Source organism: Schistocerca cancellata, chromosome 7 (assembly GCF_023864275.1).
Source record: "Schistocerca cancellata isolate TAMUIC-IGC-003103 chromosome 7, iqSchCanc2.1, whole genome shotgun sequence".
In the NCBI taxonomy this organism is placed as follows: Eukaryota; Metazoa; Arthropoda; class Insecta; order Orthoptera; family Acrididae; genus Schistocerca; species Schistocerca cancellata.
The window spans coordinates 32,976,898-33,001,712 of NC_064632.1; the positions used below are offsets into that span (position 1 = coordinate 32,976,898).

The following is a 24,815-nucleotide window of genomic DNA, read 5'->3' on the forward strand; positions in this document are numbered from 1 at the left end:
AATGCTATTTTGCCCCAAAAATCTCGCTCCTGTCAGTTCCATATTTTAGTCAACTTTCTGTATATTGTATTATGAGAGTTCCACTGCTTTTTGAGAATGCTTTCAGGTCTGGAACTATGTTGTTGAGTGCTTCAGCAGCTGATCACTGGGATTTTAACAGTGTCATATGTGGATGCCCCCCCCCCTTTTTTTTTTTTTTTTTTTTTAAAAAATCACAGCCTATCTTTTCACAGAACCTTCAAAGTATATGTTTCAAGACTTCCACTCGACCTGATGATCCTCCCACTCTTTGTTGCCGTTTCCCTAATGGGCGCCATTATTTGTTGTGTTTGAATTGTCCATACCGTTCTGCGCATGCTTTTTTCCTGACACAGGGTGCAGCATTCTTCCCAAGAAGTTAAACATTTCAGGGGATGACTGAAATGCCCGCTACTACCCAGACTTCCGACTTACCCCACTCACAGTCAAATCGCCGAATCATGATACGTCCTGTGATGGAAACAGTATCCACTGTTCTACAGATCATTACAAATTGATGAACGCACCAAGGAATGGAGGAGGGGGGGGGGGGGAAAGTAACCTTTCAACAATGCAATTTTTGACTGTTGTCAGATAAGGAGACGACTGAGTGTAATAAATGATCACATCTGAATAAAAATTTTATGTTATTGTACCTCATAACGAACGAAACTTCCACTCCTTGTGCACTCGCACTTCTCTGACTGAACGTAAAATTATTAACTGTATGGACATAGGGTTAAAATTGCCACCATTGTAATGTACGATAACGCAGTCTCGACTTAATATTTTCGGATGAAATTTTGATCAAGTCATTCCTTTAAATTCCTAATGCAACTCATTACTCAAGGAATACTAGAACAAGTGATCTCCATAGTATAGAGATCATTGATTAGAGCTTACTATCCAGTTCCAGTAGCTATAGATCGAATGAAGTATCGATTTCTCAATCGGATATTTACGTAAGGTATACTACTTTCGTCAGTAGCTATTCACATTTTGTTAAATTAAGTTTTAACAATGTATGTTTCTATTTAAATTCGTGGAAATTTTTTAGAATGTTGAAAAAAATATTTACAATTATTGTTATTTCATATTATGTGCTTGTTCTCACTACACATGACTGACCTTTCCAGACCCCTTCACCATCTTGGGATTACAGATTCCGAACGGTAGGTAAGAAGCTCTGCCGTGTTAAATAGTGTGGTTGACGTAGTATTTGCTATCTTTCGTACCAGTGAATTAAAACTGCAATTTACTTATACAAGGTGGTAAATTTGGAAAGAACTGTTTCCCCTATTTTTTGAAGTTTTCATCATATCCCTTAAAGGAGCAAGGTTAGAGCCGGAAATTGTAGGTGAGATGTTTTTAAGGTGTTTTATGGATGATAAAGAAATGTGTGCCTCCTTTACATGTCAAGTAATTTTGTAACTACGTAATAGCAATAATGTATTTCAATAATTACTTCCCGGGTTTTGAGGAGAGTCGTCATAGTTTGGATAGTGAGTAAGGGATGTACGTTAAATAACTTTGAAGACATGAGTGGATATTGCTCGGTATTACAAGCGGATGGTATTTCATAGAACCGTGTTTTATGGAATGTTGTTTGTATGTGTACTACCAACTGTGACCGCTCCTTGCTGAGTGGCCAGCACCGAATTATTGTACAGGAGTTGTCACGTTATTTTACGATGTGTAAAGTTAACTGACAGTTCACGGATGATGATATTGAGCGTCTAAAACAAATTAACAATTTATGTGTAACTCCTTTTTTATAAACTCGTAAGACAGTGTACTTGTACATTGTACCTAAAACCTCATTTGTTCACAGGTCTTACTGCGATGGCAAGTCGTTTGCTAGCATCTGCCCTTAGGGAAACGCACCTAATACAGAAAGCTGGAGTAGCGTCCTATAGAGCAAAAATTGGGAACCGAGAAATTGTGGGATATGGGTTTAATGGCCAGCCAAGTTATATGGACCGAACCGACTTCCCAATGCCAGCCATACGATTCAAGGAGACAACACCAGATATTGAGGTAAAGTAACAGTGAGTAAATATTTAATGACCTGAGAAATTGGGTAGAAATATGACTAGGTTGGACAATTACACATGCAGATCGATTTTAATTATATCATTCAGTTCTAGGCAGGTGTTAAGTCCCAAATTGGCTACTTTTCTCACAAGGTCCTCACAGTATTGTCTCCATTCTGAATGGTTTATTTAGTTTAATTTGTATCACTGTAATTGAAATACAAAATACTCATGAGAAAATTGAGGGTTGTGGAGTGCAGTGTATATGTAAAAAGTACACACTGTAACTTTGTGCACAATGTTACAATTTTTTCAATTTCAAAAATGTGTCGACAGTAAAGTTGTAGTGGTACTAGCAGCTGCCATTTGTATATTTCCAGTAATGCTCAGAACACTCTGTAGGTTACACACGATGCTTGCAGTGGACATCTGATCTGGATGAAAGTAAGCTATCGTAATTTAGTTCTGTAAGGCTGATAATATCTGTACATACTTTGTGGTCTTTAATGGAAAATAGAGATATTTTTAAGCATTCTTGACTACTGTGGTCTTCATTCGATTGTGGAATTGTTAGTAGATGGCATTAATCACACAATTTATGCAATTATTGGTCTTGTTAGTCTCCAAAAATTGTTTGAAAATTAATCATCAGGTGGGTTGACTGTGTGGTGGAAATTGGGTTATGAAATCTTGATTGGGATGGCAAGTAGATTTATAGCACAGCTTGAAGTCTATATTAGGTTGGAAGGTGACAATTTGGTTGTGAGGCGGCGAAGCCAATGAATGTTAAAGCAAAAAAATTGCTTTTGGTAACAAATTGACAGGTAGCAAAGCCTAATGTTTATGTCCAAGCCATACTGAACAGTGCAAGGGGGTTTCAACATCTAATTTTACTGGAAATTGTTTTGTGCATTCTGCAGTTTATCATACATTTTTCATAAAGTTGTTCATGACATATTTTACTCTGAATTGTCAGTTTTCAACTGATCTATTTGATGATGTAAACTCCAAAATACACATTCAAAACAATGAAAAATTGATTACTCTTAGATGTTTGTTTTTGATGGAAAAATTGTTTTTAAAATTCATTTTTAATTTTCAAAGTATGTTTTGTTTCCCGTGCTTTGTGGAACATGTGATGTCTTAACTGAGTGAAAATATTTTGAAGTCTTTGTGTCCTCCAGTAGATGACAGCAAGAGTGAGTCTCCTTAGATCTTGAGTTTGTCATTGAGTCATGGGTTTGATGTAAGTAGTCTCATTATTGTAAAGTTTGGCAAAACTACAGACTATATAGGCAGTGTTGATCAGTGTGCTTTTTCTTTATTAAATGTACAATGACTCTGTGTTTTGTGTAGTAGGTGGGAGGATATTTGTGCTGGTATTAACCAAAGAGATGAAAGTGAAATGCTGTGTCTTTTTTATTACAGATCTTTGGTGACATTAAGTTAGTTCAAATTGTTAGCAATACAACAACTGCATAGTTTATAGTTTTTTTAGTAAATACCACTTCTACTTTGTCAATTCCCTCTGTCTCCTCAAAGCTGTCATCCTCTGCAACACATTGCACATCTTTATGATATAATGTCAGTTTGAGAGATTAACTACAATTTATTACTACAGAACAAGTCATCAGCGGGCAGCTTACTTTTTGCTTGCTTATAACCAGCTGTGGAAACATTCACTTGTGGCATTCTGGTGGAAGATAAAGCTTTCAGATATGTATCTAAAATCAACTAGTAATTTCACCAATAACTTCTGTGTAAAAGTTACATGTTCACAGTTACGGACATGGTCACCTTTATTGGCTTAGTTAGCTTCTAACATAACTTGTCATTTTTGAGCCTAAATTAGACCTGTGGTTTTACGACAGACCACTGTTACCATACCCATGTATATTTTTTTAAGTAGTTCATTGTGACAGTTGGTAACCAACTCACATACAAACTATCACGAACTAACCTAAAGTAGGAACTGTGATGTGCCCCAAAGTAGTTTGTCACCGTAGCCTCTGTTTAATGCTGATAGTTCAATATATCTGAATGAATTGATATCATAAGAGAGATAAAGCTAATGGGGAAACAGATTTGCTGCTAAATGCTTTAGTAGCAATGTCAGGAAAGAATATGACCATAATACTGGTAGCTGCACTCACATTATTAATTGAAAAGAGATAAATGAAACATAACTGTTTTTTAACAGTGGTCAAAACTGAAAAACTATACATATAATAGGTTTGCTATAAGGGAACATTAGGTCCACTCAGGTTGACTATAGCTAAATTTGTTGCAGGATGTCTTAATAATCAAATCCTTGAACATAAACTGTAGGATGTAGTTATTTAAGTTATGTATTGGATCCCCTCCCTCTCCGAGTGAGGTGGTGCAGTGGTTAGCACACTGGACTCACATTCGGGTGGACAGCTGTTCAAACCCACACTCATCCATACTGATTTAGGTTTTCTATCATTTCCCTAAATCTCTCTGCCTCTGAAAGGGCACAGCAGATTTCCTTCCCTAATCCTATAGGACTGATGAACTCGCTGTTATCTATAGTGGAGCCCTATGTCTGTTAGGTTGGAATGTGACATACAACAGATGGATGTCAAACAATTTTGAATGCAAAATATTGGGAAAACTGGCAAAGGTAACCAGGAAACAATCATTCAGGAAGAATGATGAGCCGAGTAAGATAAAAAAAAAAAACTATGTAGCTGCACATAAATGCTTAGTTTTTAGAATGTAGTGGCGACAAGTGTTCCAACAGTTTTTGTGCTAGTACAGACACAATTCATGTGTCCTATAGTGTCCACACATTGCATCAATGCTGTTGCAATCGGACATCATTGCACAATTTGGGTGTTCTGCTAGGAAAACTGGTAATATATATCTATAGAGAAGATAGGTTTATGTGTAATATCAAATTTATGTGAAGATTATGGCTGTCAGTATCATTTAACTATCTTGAAATCTACTATTGTTAAATTTGAGTGAGGAACTTTACATGGGAGAACAAAGCATTTCTATGGTTGTTGCAGTAAATGCAGATTACAAAAGGAAGGGGGGTGTGTTCTACATGACTAAGTTTAGTTGCATTTTATTACATTTCTCAAGCAGTTAAATATTTTCACATCAGTACTAATACACATACAAAGATAACTGGTGGCTTATTGACTTACATGCTGTTGTGAATTTACTGAAGTTGTAAAAATTTGGACATTTTGTAGGCTCCACATAAAGTTAGTTAGTTGTCACTGTAGTGCATTTCTGGTGTCAAAGATTTTTTCACCTCATTCAATCTTCTTCAGTGAATTGAACTTCAAACTTATTGCTTGAATGGTTGTTCAGTCATCTACTCTCATATCTTTAAGAAAATTCTCGAATAAGCATGCAGCTGCTTGGTGAACTTCTGTTTTAGATATAGTGCTGTATTATTTGATTGGTGTCACAGTCAAAGAAACCTGCCAAAAGACTTGTATGTGTTTCCTGTAGACAGACTGATTAAATTTTGGCAGGGGTTGTCAACTTATATATGACTCAGACCAAAGATGGCAAACTGTGTACCTTTAGGCACGTAGTCTATTTTAATCAAAACAGGCATGTGTGAAGTGGTGTGAAAAGTGTCAAGTGCATGGACAGATGAAGGCACTGTCTGGTGAGTGTAACGTGGTACAAGTAACGGATCTAACTACAGTTGCAGTAGTTACGCAGAGATTGCACAGTATAGACTAATATGGACAGCTGTTGCGTACCAGTCTCGGGAGTGAAGGCACAACCCCCACAACAGTAATGAGAAACAAAAATGATAAAATATGGGGTGTTGTGAATGTAACTATATTTAAATCAAACTATTGGTCATTAAAATAATTCATGGCTAGCACTACTTGCTGAATAAATCAGTTGCAACATTGGTGACATCCCCAGTTCAACAAATCGGTCATGGTGTGTCAGCTTTGTGTACTCTGCTGTATTGGGGGTTTTAATATAGTACCCCTCTTTGTAGATAAGTGTTCTCTTGTTAAACCACAGGTTCTATGAGATTAGTTATAACCATATTATTTTTTGTTCCTTTTACATTTAGTGGCTTCTGTTGAGGTATTGAAAAAACAGCATTTTACTATGAACCCAAGTACCATTAAGTGCTGATACTATCAATCTACCATGACACACACATTTTTTCCACTTAAGTTTAGATCTTAACACCTAAAAACTTTGAGAAAACATAGCTCCACCATTGATGACAGAACTAAAACAAGTAGACATAAAAAGAAGAGAACTTTTTGCAGTGATTAAAAAGCTTGTTGATGAGAAGATTATATAAGGTTTCAAAATCTGGCAAAATGGCACACTGTTAAGGATGGAAACTTGGGTGTTGAGTAGTTGAAAAGTATTTGTTATGAAGTAAAACCAATTATAAAAGACAAAAATGCTGGTTAAGATTATACCTTTTAAAAAAACTGCTGTAAGCAAAGTTGTTTGCAATTTTGTGATCAGTATATGTAGTGAATACAGAATATAACTCAAGTGAAATTGTTAGTAAAAAGTGATTTGACAGTAAAAAGCCATACTTTGAAACTGGCACTATATTATGCTTCACACAAAAAAAGCAGCTAGAATTTTCTTGATCCCTGTTCACCATCCACCAACACTCATTGAGATTGTCTTCATCTAGGTGACTTGCAATGACTAATAGGTTAAAAAGTGATAAGTGTTCTACAGATTGTGCCATAGCCATACTTAAAGAGACAATAGAACTTCATTAACCATTATCTGCAATGACATTTGGAAAGGGGAAGGTCTCTCTCTCTCTCTCTCTCTCTCTCTCTCTCTCTCTCTCTCTCTCTCTCCCCCTCTCGTCGGGTAGACCTTTCGCTGGCTGCAAGTCTTTTGATTTGATGCCACTTCGGTGACTTGCACGTCACTGGAGATGAAATGATGATGATTAGGACAACACAACAGCCAGTCTGTGAGCAAAGAAAATCTGCGACCCAGCCAGGAATCGAACCTGGGCCCTTAGGATTGATGTTCCCTACTCAGCTACCGGGGGCGGACTGCCTTCAGGTGTTGACATACTGTAGCTGATGTTAGGGTGGAATGTTTTTAAGGGGGAGAGTATAATTATTTCAAGATACTCGAAGGCCTGGTGGAAGTCTTTAAATTGGTTGCCACTTTGGTGACTTCATGTACCTGTCACCACAATCCTGTCAGGTAAAAAGGGGCCTACTGTTTATCAAGGAAGCCAAACCACACAACGTTCCTGGCAAATCTTCACACCACTGAGTGGTGATGGGTAAACAAAAACCCTCGGGCCGACTAGGATTCGATTTTTCAGGCACGTGCTTTACCACTAGATGCCCAGGCCAGAGTATGAAGCAGAGTGGGAAGGGGGAAATCTTGCTTGCAAGGGACAGGACACCTGTTACCAATTGTTTTGAGCAGTGCATGAGTGTCATAAGTTACTAAGAGTTCTGTAGCAATGGCATCACAACCACCGAAATGTTCTAGCAGGGTGTACATCTACATTTATACTCCGCAAGCCACCCAAAAGTGTGTGGCGGAGGGCACTTTACGTGCCACTGTCATTACCTCCCTTTCCTGTTCCAGTCGTGTATGGTTCACGGGAAGAATGACTGCCGGAAAGCCTCCCTGTGCACTCGAATCTCTAATTTTACATTCATGATCCCCTCGGGAGGTATAAGTAGGGGGAAGCAATATATTCGATACCTCATCCAGAACCCCCCCCCCATGAACCATGGACCTTGCCGTTGGTGGGGAGGCTTGCATGCCTCAGCGATACAGATAGCCGTACCGTAGGTACAACCACAACCGAGGGGTATCTGTTGACAGGCCAGACAAACGTGTGGTTCCTGAAGAGGGGCAGCAGCCTTTTCAGTAGTTGCAAGGGCAACAGTCTGGATGATTGACTGATCTGGCCTTGTAACAATAACCAAAATGGCCTTGCTGTGCTGGTACTGCGAACGGCTGAAAGCAAGGGGAAACTACTGCCGTAATTTTTCCCGAGGGCATGCAGCTTTACTGTATGATTAAATGATGATGGCGTCCTCTTGGGTAAAATATTCCGGAGGTAAAATAGTCCCCCATTCGGATCTCCAGGCGGGGACTGCTCAAGAGGATGTCGTTAACAGGAGAAAGAAAACTGGCGTTCTACGGATCGGAACGTGGAATGTCAGATCCCTTAATCGGGCAGGTAGGTTAGAAAATTTAAACAGGGAAATGGATAAGTTAAAGTTAGATACAGTGGGAATCAGTGAAGTTCGGTGGCAGGACGAACATGACTTCTGGTCAGGTGACTACAGGGTTATAAACACAGTCAAATAGGGGTAATGCAGGGGTAGGTTTAATAATGAATAGGAAAATAGGAACGCGGGTAAGCTACTACAAACAGCATAGTGAACGCATTATTGTGGCCAAGATAGATATGAAGCCCACACCTACTACAGTAGTACAAGTTTATATGCCAACTAGCTCTGCAGATGACGAAGAAATTGAAGAAATGTATGATGAAGTAAAAGAAATTATTCAGATAGTGAAGGGAGACGAAAATTTAATAGTCATGGGTGACTGGAAATCGAGTGTAGGAAAAGGGAGAGAAGGAAACGTAGTAGGTGAATATGGATTGGGACTAAGAAATGAAAGAGGAAGCCGCCTGGTAGAATTTTGCACAGAGCACAACTTAATCATAGCTAACACTTGGTTTAAGAATCATGATAGAAGGTTGTATACATGGAAGAACCCTGGAGATACTAAAAGGCATCAGATAGATTATATAATGGTAAGACAGAGATTTAGGAACCAGGTTTTAAATTGTAAGACATTTCCAGGGGCAGATGTGGACTATGACCACAATCTATTGGTTATGACCTGTAGATTAAAACTGAAGAAACTGCAAAAAGGTGGGAATTTAAGGAGATGGGACCTGGATAAACTGAAAGAACCAGAGGTTGTAGAGAGTTTCAGGGAGAGCATAAGGGAACAATTGACAGGAATGGGGGAAAGAAGTAGAGTAGAAGAAGAATGGGTAGCTTTGAGGGATGAAATAGTGAAGGCAGCAGAGGATCAAATAGGTAAAAAGACGTGGGCTAGTAGAAACCCTTGGGTAACAGAAGAAATATTGAATTTAATTGATGAAAGGAGAAAATATAAAAATGCAGTAAATGAAGCAGGCAAAAAGGAATACAAACGTCTCAAAAATGAGATCGACAGGAAGTGCAAAGTGGCCAAGCAGGGATGGCTAGAGGACAAATGTAAGGATGTAGAGGCTTATCTCACTAGGGGTAAGATAGATACTGCCTACAGGAAAATTAAAGAAACCTTTGGAGATAAGAGAACCACTTGTGTGAACATCAAGAGCTCAGATGGAAACCCAGTTCTAAGCAAAGAAGGGAAAGCAGAAAGGTGGAAGGGGTACAGGGTTATTACAAATGATTGAAGCGATTTCACAGCTCTACAATAACTTTATTATTTGAGATATTTTCACAATGCTTTGCACACACATACAAAAACTCAAAAAGTTTTTTTAGGCATTCACAAATGTTCGATATGTGCCCCTTTAGTTATGCGGCAGACATCAAGCCGATAATCAAGTTCCTCCCACACTCGGCGCAGCATGTCACCATCAATGAGTTCAAAAGCATCGTTGATGCGAGCTCGCAGTTCTGGCACGTTTCTTGGTAGAGGTGGTTTAAACTCTGAATCTTTCACATAACCCCACAGAAAGAAATCGCATGGGGTTAAGTCAGGAGAGCGTGGAGGCCACGACATGAATTGCTGATCGTGATCTCCGCCACGACCGATCCATCAGTTTTCCAATCTCCTGTTTAAGAAATGCTGAACATCATGATAGAAGTGCGGTGGAGCACCATCCTGTTGAAAGATGAAGTCAGCGCTGTCGGTCTCCAGTTGTGGCATGAGCCAATTTTCCAGCATGTCCAGATACACGTGTCCTGTAACGTTTTTTTTTTTTGCAGAAGAAAAAGGGGCCGTAAACTTTAAACCGTGAGATTGCACAAAACAGGTTAACTTTTGGTGAATTGCGAATTTGCTGCACGAATGCGTGAAAATTCTCTACCGCCCAGATTCGCACATTGTGTCTGTTTACTTCACCATTAAGAAAAAATGTTGCTTCATCACTGAAAACAAGTTTCGCACTGAACGCATCCTCTTCCATGAGCTGTTGCAACCGCGCCGAAAATTCGAAGCGTTTGACTTTGTCATCGGGTGTCAGGGCTTGTAGCAAATGTAAACGGTAAGGCTTCTGCTTTAGCCTTTTCCGTAAGATTTTCCAAACCGTCGGCTGTGGTACGTTTAGCTCCCTGCTTGCTTTATTCGTCAACTTCCGCGGGCTACGCGTGAAACTTGACCGCACGCGTTCAACCGTTTCTTCGCTCACTGCTGGCCGACCCATTGAATCCCCTTACAGAGGCATCCAGAAGCTTTAAACTGCGCATACCATCGCCGAATGGAGTTACCAGTTGGTGGATCTTTGTTGAACTTCGTCCTGAAGTGTCGTTGCACTGTTATGACTGACTGATGTGGGTGCATTTCAAGCACGACATACGCTTTCTCGGCTCCTGTCGCCATTTTGTCTCACTGCGCTCTCGAGCGCTCTGGCGGCAGAAACCTGAAGTGCGGCTTCAGCCGAACAAAACTTTATGAGTTTTTCTACTTATCTGTAGTGTGTCGTGACCATATGTCAATGAATGGAGCTACAGTGAATTTATGAATTCGCTTCAATCATTTGTAATAGCCCTGTATATAGAGGGTCCATACAAGTGCGATGTACTTGAGGACAATATTATGGAAATGGATGAGGATGTAGATGAAGATGAAATGGGAGATATGATACTGCGTGAAGAGTTTGACAGAGCACTGAAAGACCTGAGCCGAAACAAGGCCCCCAGAGTAGACAACATTCCATTGGAACTACTGACGGCCTTGGGAGAGCCAGTCCTGACAAAACTCTACCATCTGGTGAGCAAGATGTATGAAACAGGCGAAATACCCTCAGACTTCAAGAAGAATATAATAATTCCAATCCCAAAGAAAGCAGGTGTTGACAGATGTGAAAATTACCGAACTATCAGTTTAATAAGTCACAGCTGCAAAATACTAACGTGAATTCTTTCCAGACGAATGGAAAAACTGATAGAAGCCGACCTCGGGGAAGATTAGTTTGGATTCCGTAGAAATGTTGGAACACGTGAAGCAGTACTGACCTTACGGCTTATCTTAGAAGAAAGATTAAGGAAAGGCAAACCTACGTTTCTAGCATTTGTAGACTTAGAGAAAGCTTTTGGACGATGTTGACTGGAATACTCTCTTTCAAATTCTAAAGGTGGCAGGGGTAAAATACAGGGAGCCAAAGGCTATTTACAATTTGTACAGAAACCAGATGGCAGTTATAAGAGTCAAGGGGCATGAAAGGGAAGCAGTGGTTGGGACGGAGTAAGACAGGGTTGTAGCCTCTCCCCGATGTTATTCAAGTATATTGAACAAGCAGTAAAGGAAACAAAAGAAAAATTCGGAGTAGGTATTAAAATCCATGGAGAACCAATAAAAACTTTGAGGTTTGCCGATGACATTGTAATTCCGTCAGAGACAGCAAAAGACTTGGAAGAGCAGTTGAAAGGAATGGATGGTGTCTTGAAGGGAGGATATAAGATGAACATCAAAAAAGCAAAACGCGGATAATGGAATGTAGTCGAATTAAGTCGGGTGATGTTGAGGGTATTAGATTAGGAAATGAGACACTTAAAGTAGTAAAGGAGTTTTGCTATTTGGGGAGCAAAATAACCGATGATGGTCGAAGTAGAGAGGATATAAAATGTAGACGGGCAATAGCAAGGAAAGCGTTTCTTAAGAAGAGAAATTTGTTAACATCGAGTATAGATTTAAGTGTCAGGAAGTCATATCTGAAAGTATTTGGAGTGTAGCCATGTATGGAAGTGAAACATGGACGGTAAATAGTTTGGACAAGAAGAGAATAGAAGCTTTCGAAATGTGGTGCTACAGAAGAATGCTGAAGATTATGTGGGTAGATCACATAACTAATGAGGAGGTACTGAATAGGATTGGGGAGAAGAGGAGTTTGTGGCACAACTTGACCAGAAGAAGGGATCGGTTGGTAGGACATGTTCTGAGGCATCAAGGGATCACCAATTTAATATTAGAGGGAAGTGTGTGGGGGGGGGGGGGGGGGATCGTAGAGGGAGACAGAGATGAATACACTAAGCAGATTCAGAAGGATGTAGGTTGCAGTAGGTACTGGGAGATGAAGAAGCTTGCACAGGATAGAGTAGCATGGAGAGCTGCATCAAACCAGTCTCCGGAGTGAAGACCACAACAACAACACATCCAGAAACGCACCCTCTCAAAACCTGGACAGCAAGCTACACTGCGATGCAGAGCGCCTCTTGCAGAGTCTGCCACTTGAGTTTGTTAAACATCTCCGTAACGCTATCACGGTTACCAAATAACCCTGTGACGAAACGCGCCGCTCTTCTTTGGATCTTCTCTATCTCCTCCGTCAACCCGATATGGTACGGATCCCACACTGATGAGCAATACTCAAGTATAGGTCGAACGAGTGTTTTGTAAGCCACCTCCTTTGTTGATGGACTAAATTTTCTAAGGACTCTCCCAATGAATCTCAACCTGGTACCCGCCTTACCAACAATTAATTTTATATGATCATTCCACTTCAAATCGTTCTGCACGCATACTTCCAGATATCTTATAGAAGTAACTGCTACCAGTGTTTGTTCCACTATCATATAATCATACAATAAAGGATCCGTCTTTCTGTGCATTAACAATACATTACATTTGTCTATGTTAAGGGTCAGTTGCCACTCTCTGCACCAAGTGCCTATCCGCTGCAGATCTTCCTGCATTTCGCTGCAATTTTCTAATGCTGCAACTTCTCTGTATACTACAGCATCATCCGCAAAAAGCTGCATGAAACTTCAGACACTATCTACTAGGTCATATACAGGGTGTTACAAAAAGGTACGGCCAAACTTTCAGGAAACATTCCTCACACACAAAGAAAGAAAATACGTTATGTGGACATGTGTCCGGAAACGCTTACTTTTCATGTTAGAGCTCATTTTATTACTTCTCTTCAAATCACATTAATCATGGAATGGAATCACACAGCAACAGAACGTACCAGCGTGACTTCAAACGCTTTGTTACAGGAAATGTTCAAAATGTCCTCCGTTAGCGAGGATACATGCATCCACCCTCCGTCGCATGGAATCCCTGATGCACTGATGCAGCCCTCGAGAATGGCGTATTGTATCACAGCCGTCCACAATACGAGCACGAAAAGTCTCTACATTTGGTACCGGGGTTGCGTAGACAAGAGCTTTCAAATGCCCCCATAAATGAAAGTCAAGAGGGTTGAGGTCAGGAGAGCGTGGAGGCCATGGAATTGGTCCGCCTCTACCAATCCATTGGTCACCGAATCTGTTGTTGAGAAGCGTACGAACACTTCGACTGAAATGTGCAGGAGCTTCATCGCGCATGAACCACATGTTGTGTCGTACATGTAAAAGCACATGTTCTAGCAGCACAGGTAGAGTATCCCGTATGAAATCATGGCGGTGAATCGAGGAAGTACAGTACATACTGACGAAACTAAAATGAGCTCTAATATGGAAATTAAGCGTTTCCGGACACATGTCCACATAACATCTTTTCTTTATTTGTGTGTGAGGTATGTTTCCTGAAAGTTTGGCCGTACCTTTTTGTAACACCCTGTATATTATGAAAAGTAATGGTCCCATAACACTCCCCTGTGGCATGCCAGAGGTTACTTTTTGTTTGTAGACGTCTCTCCATTGATAACAACATGCTGTGTTCTGTTTGCTAAAAACTCTTCAATCCAGCCACACAGCTGGTCTGATATTCCGTAGGCTCTTACTTTGTTTATCAGGCGACAGTACAGAACTGTATCGAACTCCTCCCGGAAGTCAAGGAAAATGGCATCTAACTGGGAGCCTGTATCTAATATTTTGTCCGCCGCTCGTGGTCTCGCGGTAGCGTTCTCGCTTCCCGAGCACGGGGTCCCGGGTTCGATTCCCGGCGGGGTCAGGGATTTTCACCTGCCTCGAGATGACTGGGTGTTTGTGTTGTCCTCATCATTTCATCATCATCCAGGAAAGTGGCGAAATTGGACTGAGCAAGGATTGGATAATTGTACGGGCGCTGATAACCACGCAGTTGAGCGCCCCACAAACCAAACATCATCATCATCATCTAATATTTTCTGGGTCTCATGAACAAATAAAGTGAGTTGGGTCTCGCACAATCGCTGTTTCTGGAATCCATGTTGATTCCTACAGAGTAGACTCTGGGTTTCCAGAAATGACATGATACGCGAGCGAAAAACATGTTCTAAAATTCTACAACAGATGGATGTCAGAGATATAGGCCTATAGTTTTGTGCATCTGCTTGATGACCCTTCTTGAAAACTGGAACTACCTGTGCTCTTTTCCAATCATTTGGAACCTTCCATTCCTCTAGAGGTTTGCGGTATACAGCTGTTAGAAGGGGGGCAAGTTCTTCAGAGTACTCTGTGTAGAATCGAATTGGTACCCATTAGGTCCAGCATGTTGGTATGCTGTTATTATTTAATTACATTGGAACATGTATAGATATTTTCAGTTAATGGATTTGGTATGGCCTTTTGAAAGTAGGAACTTGATTGAATTAACTAGATAGTATTAGCCAAAATTGCTAAAAGTATTTCTGTAATCCTGTGTGCTGTGTTTTAGGCTCTGCGGCAGAAGGAAAAGGGTGACTGGAGGAAATTAAGTATTGAAGAGAAAAAAGCTCTCTACAGGGCAAGCTTTTGTCAAACATTTGCAGAAATGCAAGCACCTACAGGAGAGTGGAAATCTATTATTGGATTTACTCTCATTGGAGTCTCCCTTTCATTGTGGATTTACATGGCAATGAAACTATGGGGTAATTGTTGTTTTGCATTATGCTGACTTTCATGGTTTTATTAATTTTTTTGTTATTAATTTGTTGTTCATTTCTTCCAGTGTACAAGCCTCTGCCATCAACATTTACCGAGGAGCGCCGGGAAGCCCAGCTCAGGAGAATGATTAACTTGCAAGTGAATCCCGTTGAAGGTCTGGCTTCCAAGTGGGATTATGAAAAGAATGACTGGAAGAAATGAACATTTTGATTGTTGTTAGCTTCTGTCATGTAGTGTAAAGATATGGACGGATTCCCTTGAAATTCAATGTATAGTAAGCCACAGTGGAGAATTATAACAAATGTTCCACAAGGGTGATGTTTTATTTGTGTACACAAATGTTACTTTAAAGATGCAAATTAATACAGTATGTCTGCTGGACAAATGTTGAATATTTTGTGTCTGCTGAGATTGATTGTTGCATGACTTGAATTAGTATAAAAAATCAGCTGTTCCTATAAAAAATTAGGCAATAAAATTGTTTTAATCACTGGATTTAATTTTTGGAGAAAGCTTAAGAATTTTGACTGTATGATATGGAAATTGTGCAGTAAGAATTATCGGTGCAGATTTACTTTGTCAGTTGTAACTTCAAAGAGTCGTCAGTTATTACTCTACTAATATCTAATTTCATGTGAAGTTTATTAATCTCCATATTGGTGCATGGCTGGTTATGTCTGAGTAATATTCTGAGACAGTTGTTATTTGTAGGGTGTGGGGGTGTGAATTGTGCTCTTTTGTTCACATTATTCTAGTCACTAATGTATGTTGTATTACAAACTTCAGGAAAAATATTATGTGAATTCTGGAATCTAGTGTCATTGCAAAATGATAATCAGTACTTCCCCATCAATTTGCATGATAATGGGTATGTCATTGCTGCTCCAAAAAACTGTCCCTGGTGTGGATGCCTTATTAATCATAAACAATGTGTAGAAAATTAAGAAACAAATGTTGCACTGTATTTATTAAAATCAGCCTCTTCATTGTTGTCTTGTTCTCTAGTAAATATACACATTGCAACATTCAAAGCTTATTGCTGGTACTGAAACCAATTAAAAAGAAACGTAGCATTCTTATGTGACAAAGTCCTATGTGAATACTGTGACCTCTGCAGCCTGGTTATCTGGATGTTAAGAATCAACAGCAATGTGTAGGAAACTAGTATGGAAAGGTTTATTGCTGGGAAAAAAGTTATTATATCACTTTACAATTAGTATCTGTGGTATATTTTTTGACATTGACTCACTGTTTGACAATATTCCTTTATTAGTTCTGCATTTGTGTCAAAACTATTAAATTCTTTTTTAGTGCTGTGATTTATCTGATACACTGGCAGCTGATTTAAATGCAGTATTACAAACTAGTTTCCATAGCTGTGGAACTGCAGTTTTCCATTGTCTGTTCTGCATTTGTAAAAACCTGATTTTCTCACAGATGTTAACCAGATTTAATCATTCGCTTAAAATTTAAATTTGGCAGTAAAATAAAAGTTCCTACAGACAGTGCTTCCTTAATTTCAAATACAAAATTTCATAGGGTCTCTCTTTTTCCCACCCCTGCCCTGATTTGACATAATATGGTAGGATTTTGTAGCATTTGAATATGAAGAGGTAATTACACTACAGTTGTACTGTTCGTTTGAAGTGAGTGTTGTAGTAAATTGGAGTGATGCTGAGATCGAATTTTAAATACTTGAAGGTTTTTGTCAAATACATTAAAAACCTGTATAAAGGGGTGTGATGTAAAGGAATGAAGTTGAAGGTTCACAGCAAGAATGTGTGTGCACAAGACAAAACAAAACTGTCTTAGAATATTTTTGAGAATATTTGAAATTGTTTTTAGTTTTGTTTTCCCATCTATGAGCCTTCACATTGTTTTGACACATACTTAACATTTCATCTTGCTGAAACAAGTTCTTTAGGAGCTGCTGTTATCAATAGTATATAGCACAAGAGGTATCTCCAGAAAGTGTTTATAGATTCAGTGACCAACATACTGTGAGTTTAGAACATTGTCAATGGAAAGTGTAGGCTCAGATTGAAGTTGCACTGCAATTTATTTACAGCTGTGTACTTGACAATCTTTAAGGGATAAATCATGGAGGCACGACTTAGTGAAATGAGGTCAGTGAGATGTAAAAGTGCAAATAAGGAATTTATGTCCTGTGTGTTGAGGAATAAATCTAGGACCTAAAATTAAAGTAATCATATCAGAAAGTTGCAACCTTGATTAATGACTGCTATAGGGTAGGTGAAAGATGCGGCAGTGCTACAGAAATGGCATGCATTCAGAAAGTTTTCACAGTTTCCACCACTTACATTCTGAGATACTGTCAGTTTCATATTCAGCACCATTTTCCTCCTATGTATTCTTGGTATAAATCTATTAAATCGGCTATACTCTTGACAAATAATATTTTTGCAATTCATCAGCGGAATAAATGTGTGTGCTAACACTTAATGAGAGTCGACCAGGAACTCATAACTACATAGTTTTCATAGCAAATTTGTAAAGAGTTTAAAGCTATTGTAGAATTGCTGTGAATATCAGTTTGAAGCAGTAGAATTCACTACAAGTGAGTGGCTATTAGTTCAGTCAGTATTTTGTCAATAACGTCAGAATTAACCTGAAAATAGAAATAGCTGTGTTGGATAGGGAACTTGGTGTGGTTCTTTCTGATATTTGATGTAAACAGAAGATGTTTGTTTTAAAATCTTTGTTGTGAATATGTAGATAAAAAGTTGTAGCTGTATCTTTTAATCAAATACTGCATTAAAATGGTGTGGCCATGTACATATGTAAATTATACATGAATAGCTAACACACAGTACCGTTCACTTTTAAATGGTGAGGCCTTGTTTTATTTAGGTACAAAGTAAACGCTTGGTTGCCCCCATCAATTCAAAATTTTTTAGAGTAAAGTTGTTCTCAACGTAAGTTTAATTACATTAGTGTAAGTTTTAGGGAAATAACATAAAACCGTGTAAAAAGTGTGTCTGTGTTATTCGTACAGTCGTAATTTTCAGCCTACATTTATGTGGGAGAATCTTATGAAAACAGTACTGTAAGTTTTAATGTGTTTCATTGTATCTAGGTGTAAAATCAATCTATCATGTGTAGATATTCCAGCAGATTAGTTAAATGGTTGTTTCGCAAAAATTGAAGGAGTGTTTCATGATAATTGTGGGTTATGGTTTAATGGGGCGACTGCAGTGGGGAAGAGAATGGGGTGATTAGTGGTGCTCTCTCTTCCAGTTGTACATTATACTGGCAAAACAAGAAACAGGAGGTGAAGGCTTGTGCCCTTTGCATCATTAATCATGGTAATTGAATGGAGACATCTGAATGGGATAAAAGAGAAGGGTTGCTGGAAACACAGTGAGCAAATGGAGAAATCTTCTTACCAACTTTAAAATTCAGTTAAACGACATATTTAACTTGCTACCAGAATTAGGGAAGGAAGAACCTCATATAGATTTAGAGAAATGTACGGTGCCGTAGAACAGTGTTAAGAAATTTAAATGGAAGAGGAAAAGAGTTCTGCTGCTAGGTAGCACCCACGAGATGGAGAGGGGGTTGTAGGCCAGCTATAAGGGGAGGGGGGGGGGGGGGGAATTAGATGCAGACTACAAGGTCACAAATCTTTTGAAACAAAGTGCTAGACTTACCCAGGTCACAGAAAGCTTAGGACAAATGTTAAAGATTTTAACAAAGAAGAGTTATTGATGGTAGGTCGTGCTTGGAAACAGTCTGGCTAAAAATTAAAAATATGGCATTAGAAGTAAACTGAACAAAATAGCAGCATCAACTGAGCACATAAGTGTGGTTTTTGTGGAGGTTCTGTGGCAAAGTGACCAGTCTTGGCTTAACTGTGCATATAACCCTTACATGGAGCTGAGAGGGCGCCTTCACATGGATGCAAAATCTTGTAGGTGCTGTTCTAGCAGTTGCTATAGGAAGATGGGGATATACTTCTCATCGTGTCCTATACCTGAATCAGAATAAGGACAAATTAGCAGATCTGTTAGCAGGAAACAGAAGAGGGACCCCTAGTATGCAAAGGCAAATCGCTGTTATATGAGTCAGGTGAGAAACTGACAGTAGGACAACAGGAAATTAAATTTACTGACTCTCAGTTCATCTTCCAATAATAGAGGGGAAAATGAGTCAGCTTGCTTCATTGGAATGTTAGGGGGTAACAAATAAGGTAAATGATAATGAAAACATGGTCCAAGTAGGATGTAATCAGTTCATTATCCATGCAATTGGCTAATTTCAACTGTGGGTCATCTTCAAGCTTCAAGTTCTGCAAGTGCTGCCACAAGCAGTGAAATGCATATGAGGAGTGCAGATGTGCACATGCAGGAGCAAAGGGGGAATAGTCTGAAGATGAACTCGCATGCTTGAACTTTTGAGTTGTTGGCACAGCAGTGCAAATTCCAATGCTGTTACAAGCTTACTCCCCAGTGGTGGATTGATTGCTGGAAAGATGATCAGCGTAGATTTGATGTGGCTGTTCACCAATGGCCCGGGTATTACAGGTGTTTTGGTGATGCAGCTCATGAGGGCGCCACTCCTTGCTCTTTCCCAAGACGTAGATAGATGTCTAGAGGACTCCGATGTTCATAAACAATGTGTGCAGTCACATCTAAATGATGAAAGGCAGTATGCAAATGCAACACAGTCAGCACTGCACCAGCACACAGGTTATTTGTGTACGATTGCTTGTGCGGTAGAAGCAGCTACCTTGTGAATTCAGAGTGTGAAGCGAGTGTTTATCCCAAATGGCTGAGTGTTGTACCTGTCACACCAAAATAGCATATTCTCACTGCAGTGAACAATTTGTGCATTGAAACGTATGGTGAATAGAGAATTACAGTGGATTTGAGTCTTCAGTAGAAGCAGTTTTTTCTCATTTTCAGTTGCCTCCAGCTATAGTCAACTGTCATTTAAATACAGTGAGCTGCAGTGCCATTCCATCAACTGTCATCTGTGCTGGTAAATGAGAAGTCGATTGTGCTTGTACAACAGTATGGAAACCAACCAGGTGTGTAGCAAGATGCTGACAGAAACTACTTCTGTAGTCGATGATGATCTTTTTGGCCACACACTTCAAGAATGTCCAATGCTCACCTGTCCAACTGCCACCAATGGGAAGTGTCACCACTTGACAATGCACCATATCCGCTCCTCCCTTGGCCAACATGTCACAGCCCGTCGGAGGAGGTTTCCGTCTCACAAGTACCTGGCAGTACAAGCCTGTTTCGAAGAGCTGTTAAAAGCGGGTATTGTGACTAGATCAATAGCCCTTTGGCATCTCCACTACACATTATGTGCAAACAAGATGGCTCCTAGTGATTATGCAGGGATTACAGGGCACTTCATGCCCACACAATTCCTGAGCGTTACCCTGTGCCTCATGTTACTGACTTAAACAGTGCTATCATTCGTATTCAGGTGTTAAGTGTGGTTGATTGGAAAAAGGCATTTTTGCAAATTCTGGTGGTGCTGGATGACATTAAAAAAAAACTTGTAGTGACGTCTTTTGGGCTTTTTCAATAGGTTTATACCTTTTGGATTCGGGTACACTGCACAGATGTGGCACTGTTTTATGCATGAAGTGTTGCGCAGGTTGACATTACTATTGTTACATGGATAATATCCTCATATTTTCATCTACAGTTGAGGAGCATTTGATTCACCTGTGGCAGTTTTTTCAGTGCCTGCAGGAGTATAGTGTAGTTATTAATATTACAAAGAATATTTTTGGGGTACGTAGTCTCATCAGCCAATATGTCGCCACTTCCTGAATGTGCTGCAGCAGTGCAAGATATATTCCTTTGCTGATAACTTACAGAGTATTGTCTAGATTTTTGGGAATGTTAAATTACTACTGGTAACACCCAGGTATGGCATATTAGTAGGAACCTCTTACCACACTGCTGTCATGCGAGCATAGAGTCTGCAAGTAGAAGATACCTTGGACTTCAGCAAGTGAAGCACCATTTCATAGAGTCAAGCAGTATTTGGCACAAGCGACACAGCTAGCTTACCCACACATTTGTGCCCCATTCACTCTAATGGTAGATGTGAGCCAAAATGCAGTCAGTGCAGCAGTGCAACAGAAGGTGGGCTGTCGATGGCAACTACACACCATTTACTCAAAGGACTTTATACCACAGCAGAAGAAATGGAGTGCTGTTGGTAGCAAGCTGCTGGCATTTTACAGAGCTGCTAAACATTTTTGATCGTCAATGGAAGGAAGACGTTTCACAGTTTTTACTGACCAGAAACCACTGACTTGTTTTTTCCAATGTGCGGGGGATCATGACTCATTTCGGCATTATAGATAATCAGAATATATAGCCCAATTTACAACCAATGTGCATCACATTTCACGTAGAGATGTCACAGTTTGTTTGTCAGGAAATTGTGCCAGTGTACAGGCAGTGCCATGGACTGAGACAGTGGCAAAGCAAGAGGACACAGTGCTGCATGACCTTGCAACTGCAACGTATTTCTGTTTCATATTGTGCCAAGACTATTTGCTGTGACACACCCTGGTGCAGACAACATCCACACATGCCCACAGAGTTTTCCAAGCATTACATAACCTGGCTCGAGTAACAGCAAAATTAGTGGCAAGCAAGATGGAATGGCCAGGAACCCAGGAGGACTGTCACAAGTGTACACGCTCCTGCTTCAGTCGCCAGTGCAGCAAAGTTGGTGGAATTATCTTCACACCAGTTGTGCATTTTCCAATGTTAGAAGCAAGAATTTCACACGTGGACATAATAGGACTGTTGCCCTATTTGAATGATCACCGCTTTCTAGTTACTGTAGTGAATAGTTTCAAGAGAACAAGAAACGAACGACATAAGACTCTCAGTGAAGTATTTAGGAGTACATCTTGGCAAACACTTCAACTTCAAGGAGCAATTTCTCCAGAACCTTAAAGAAAAAGGCAACAAAGACAGTCACTAAGCAGCCCAATTCAAGGATGATTCCATGGTTGCTCGGTTGCAACAGCCATCTGCACCTATAGGATGTTCATCTGACCAATCCTGGAATATGCCTCTGCACCACTAGCCCGACTACCTTGCACGACCATATCCAGACTGTACTCGATGGAATGAAGACTTATTCAAAGTGTTGTGAAACTTGTTACTTTAGAACACACTCCGACATTTTCTTCGAATCAGCAGGGATCACCTCAATATGAACACATCTTGTAAAACTAAAAACTGAGATCAGCTGTGTCCAGTACATTCTCACCAACAGTCGTTAGAGAATGAACACACTTATCATAACCCCCCTCCCAAGCAGTATACAAAACATGCTCAAAATATATCCTGATATCAGAGAAAACACTCTCTCTCTTAGCGAGTATCCCTGTCCCAGACCATCTACTAGGGACCAGAACCAACCAAATGTGAAAGAAGTTGATGACACACATGCAAAAATGAACTACAACAATGACGAAATGAAATGAAATGAAATGAAATGATCATATGACATTGTTGGCCGGGAGGCCCCATGCGGGGAAGTTCGGCCGCCGTATTGCAAGTCCTTTTTAGTTGACGCCACTTCAGCGATTTACGAGCCAATGATGATGCAACACTGACTGCACAACAATGCAGCTTAGTCTCAGTCTGATAACAACAGACTTCTCGCCACATCATCTAGCAAAAAGCACACAACATTGCCCTATCAGCCACATTCTGACCATCAGAGACCAACTGTTGAACCACAGAAATATTTGTAAACATCAAATACAATCTCAAAAGATAAAAGTGTTCAACCAGGTGGTGTAAACCATTGCACAGATCCAAAACAATGGTTAAGTTACCAACAACAGCAGACGAAAATGAAATACTAGTTTCACCCATCATGAATTGTGTTAATATCTATTAAGGCATAAAAATAGTATAAAATTAAACAAACCAGTAACTAGCTTTTGCTAGTAAATCAATTGTAAACCTAGTTTTAGCTAGTAATAATTAAGATGGGGGAATAATGATATAAATTTGGACAAAACAAAGCATACCCAAGGTGCGGCTAATAAATTAATTGTAAACTTAGCTCAAGTTCTAGCCATAAGAACAGAAATAAGTTACAATTTAACTCAAATACTGTAACAAGTCATTAAAGAGAAAAATAAAACGGTAAATGAAAAACTAATGCCCCATAGAGCAGACGCTCTCTCCTTCAGTGTGGTGAATGAAAATGTGTCAACACAGACATGCCCTGCCAGTAGCATCATTAGGTCTGCACACATCAATAAAGGCAATGTTCGCCAGTCCAGCCAGTCTATGGTGAGCAACTTGCATGTGCCAGGAGAACTCATTGTACCAGCACAACTTCAACTGACTGCTCCAGAAATGATGACCTGAGTTCGCACAACAATTTGTCTACCACATGAGATGCATGCCCATCTGTCAGGCATGTAGCGAGAAAGGTTTTCATCCATATATAACTGCTTACAGTGCCATGTATCCAATTAGAGATGGCACCATGCACCCACTGTCAGGATTGCCATATATTGGTACCTACAGAGGATTTTACAAAACACAAACTACCACCTTCAAAATGATCAGAAGGGCACGCATGCACCAAACAGTTTTCATAGAGCAACTAGGGCCTGCCTACTTCTACAAGTAGGACCCTACAGAGCACCATCCTGTCAGTTTTCCATCAACCTGTGCTGAGCCTCCAACATGATGCACCTTCCCTGCCATTGTCGCAAGTGTTGACTGGCTGACAGTTTGAGGAGGAGAGGCTGGTATGACATTAGGTACCATGCAAATAGCCAGCTCAAAAGAGAGAAAAATGAATCATTGGTTTAGCAAGGAGTACTTGGTTATGAAGTAGTGTTCAGTATCCTTCATGTCCACAATTTGTGGGAATTATTTCTTGCCTCCCAATTATCCCTAACTTTATTATAAACAATACTGTAATGTTAAGAAAAGTTGTAAAAAAAAATCCAGAAATTGGTAGAAAAGATGATAAAATACAATCAGTATGGAACATTGTTAAAAAGAGAGGTAGGGAAGAAAGCCATAGAAGACGACACTATTTCGTTAAAAGGGAATGGGAACATTGTCAAACACAGTTCACATGTGACAGATATTTTTAATAGTTACTATTTAAAACTAGGTTAGGAAAGAACAAGTCAACCAGATACACTGTAGAAGCAATACAGAGGAAAATTAATCTGTCATCCATCTGAGCTAAGGAAGATCAAGACTAAAAAGCAAACATTTATATGGGGGTGGATAGTACGTCCAATTAGATAGTTCTAAGCCTGAAGAAGTTGGGTGTGATATAAGTAAGCTACAACAGGGTATATTTAAAAAGGAAGATGATGAGACTTACCAAACAAACGCGCTGGCAGGTAGATAGACACACAAACGTACACACAAAATTCTAGCTTTCGCAACCAACGGTTGCCTCGTCATGATAGACATACACTTTTTTTGAACAACTGTTCAGCATGGATGACAAGATGGAACTGAAGTCTCTGGTCAAGTCACACATATTGCACCCGCAGCAGGTCAGTGACGTATGTCATAGTGTGTGCCCCCTTACAGAAGCCCCTCTGAAGAGCAGGCCCAAAGTGCGAGAGAGATTGTGCCGACAATCCACCATCTTCGCACAGAAATACCTAACCAACGATGCCATGGCTGTGGTAGGAACCAGGCAGAGCTGGACTGTTTCTCGTAGGTGTGAATCTCTTCTGATCAATTGTGTTGTT

General features: G+C 39.9%; 1 protein-coding gene across 4 annotated transcripts; it reads left to right on the plus strand.

Annotated features, from left to right (window-relative positions):
- Window positions 1-1,078: 1,078 nt before the first annotated feature.
- LOC126091905 (cytochrome c oxidase subunit 4 isoform 1, mitochondrial) lies at window positions 1,079-16,044 on the plus strand. 4 transcript variants are annotated; one of them, XM_049907205.1, is made up of 4 exons: window positions 1,079-1,190; window positions 1,850-2,055; window positions 14,850-15,042; window positions 15,123-16,044. In XM_049907205.1, the coding sequence occupies exons 2-4, from the start codon at window positions 1,861-1,863 to the stop codon at window positions 15,257-15,259; spliced, it is 525 nt and encodes a 174-aa protein (XP_049763162.1). In that variant the 5' UTR covers window positions 1,079-1,190; window positions 1,850-1,860; the 3' UTR covers window positions 15,260-16,044. The 4 variants fall into 4 exon arrangements, with proteins under 4 accessions (XP_049763162.1, XP_049763164.1, XP_049763165.1 ...); XM_049907207.1 differs by having other exon boundaries at window positions 1,143-1,194; XM_049907208.1 differs by lacking the exon at window positions 1,079-1,190 and adding an exon at window positions 1,202-1,355.
- Window positions 16,045-24,815: the final 8,771 nt, after the last annotated feature.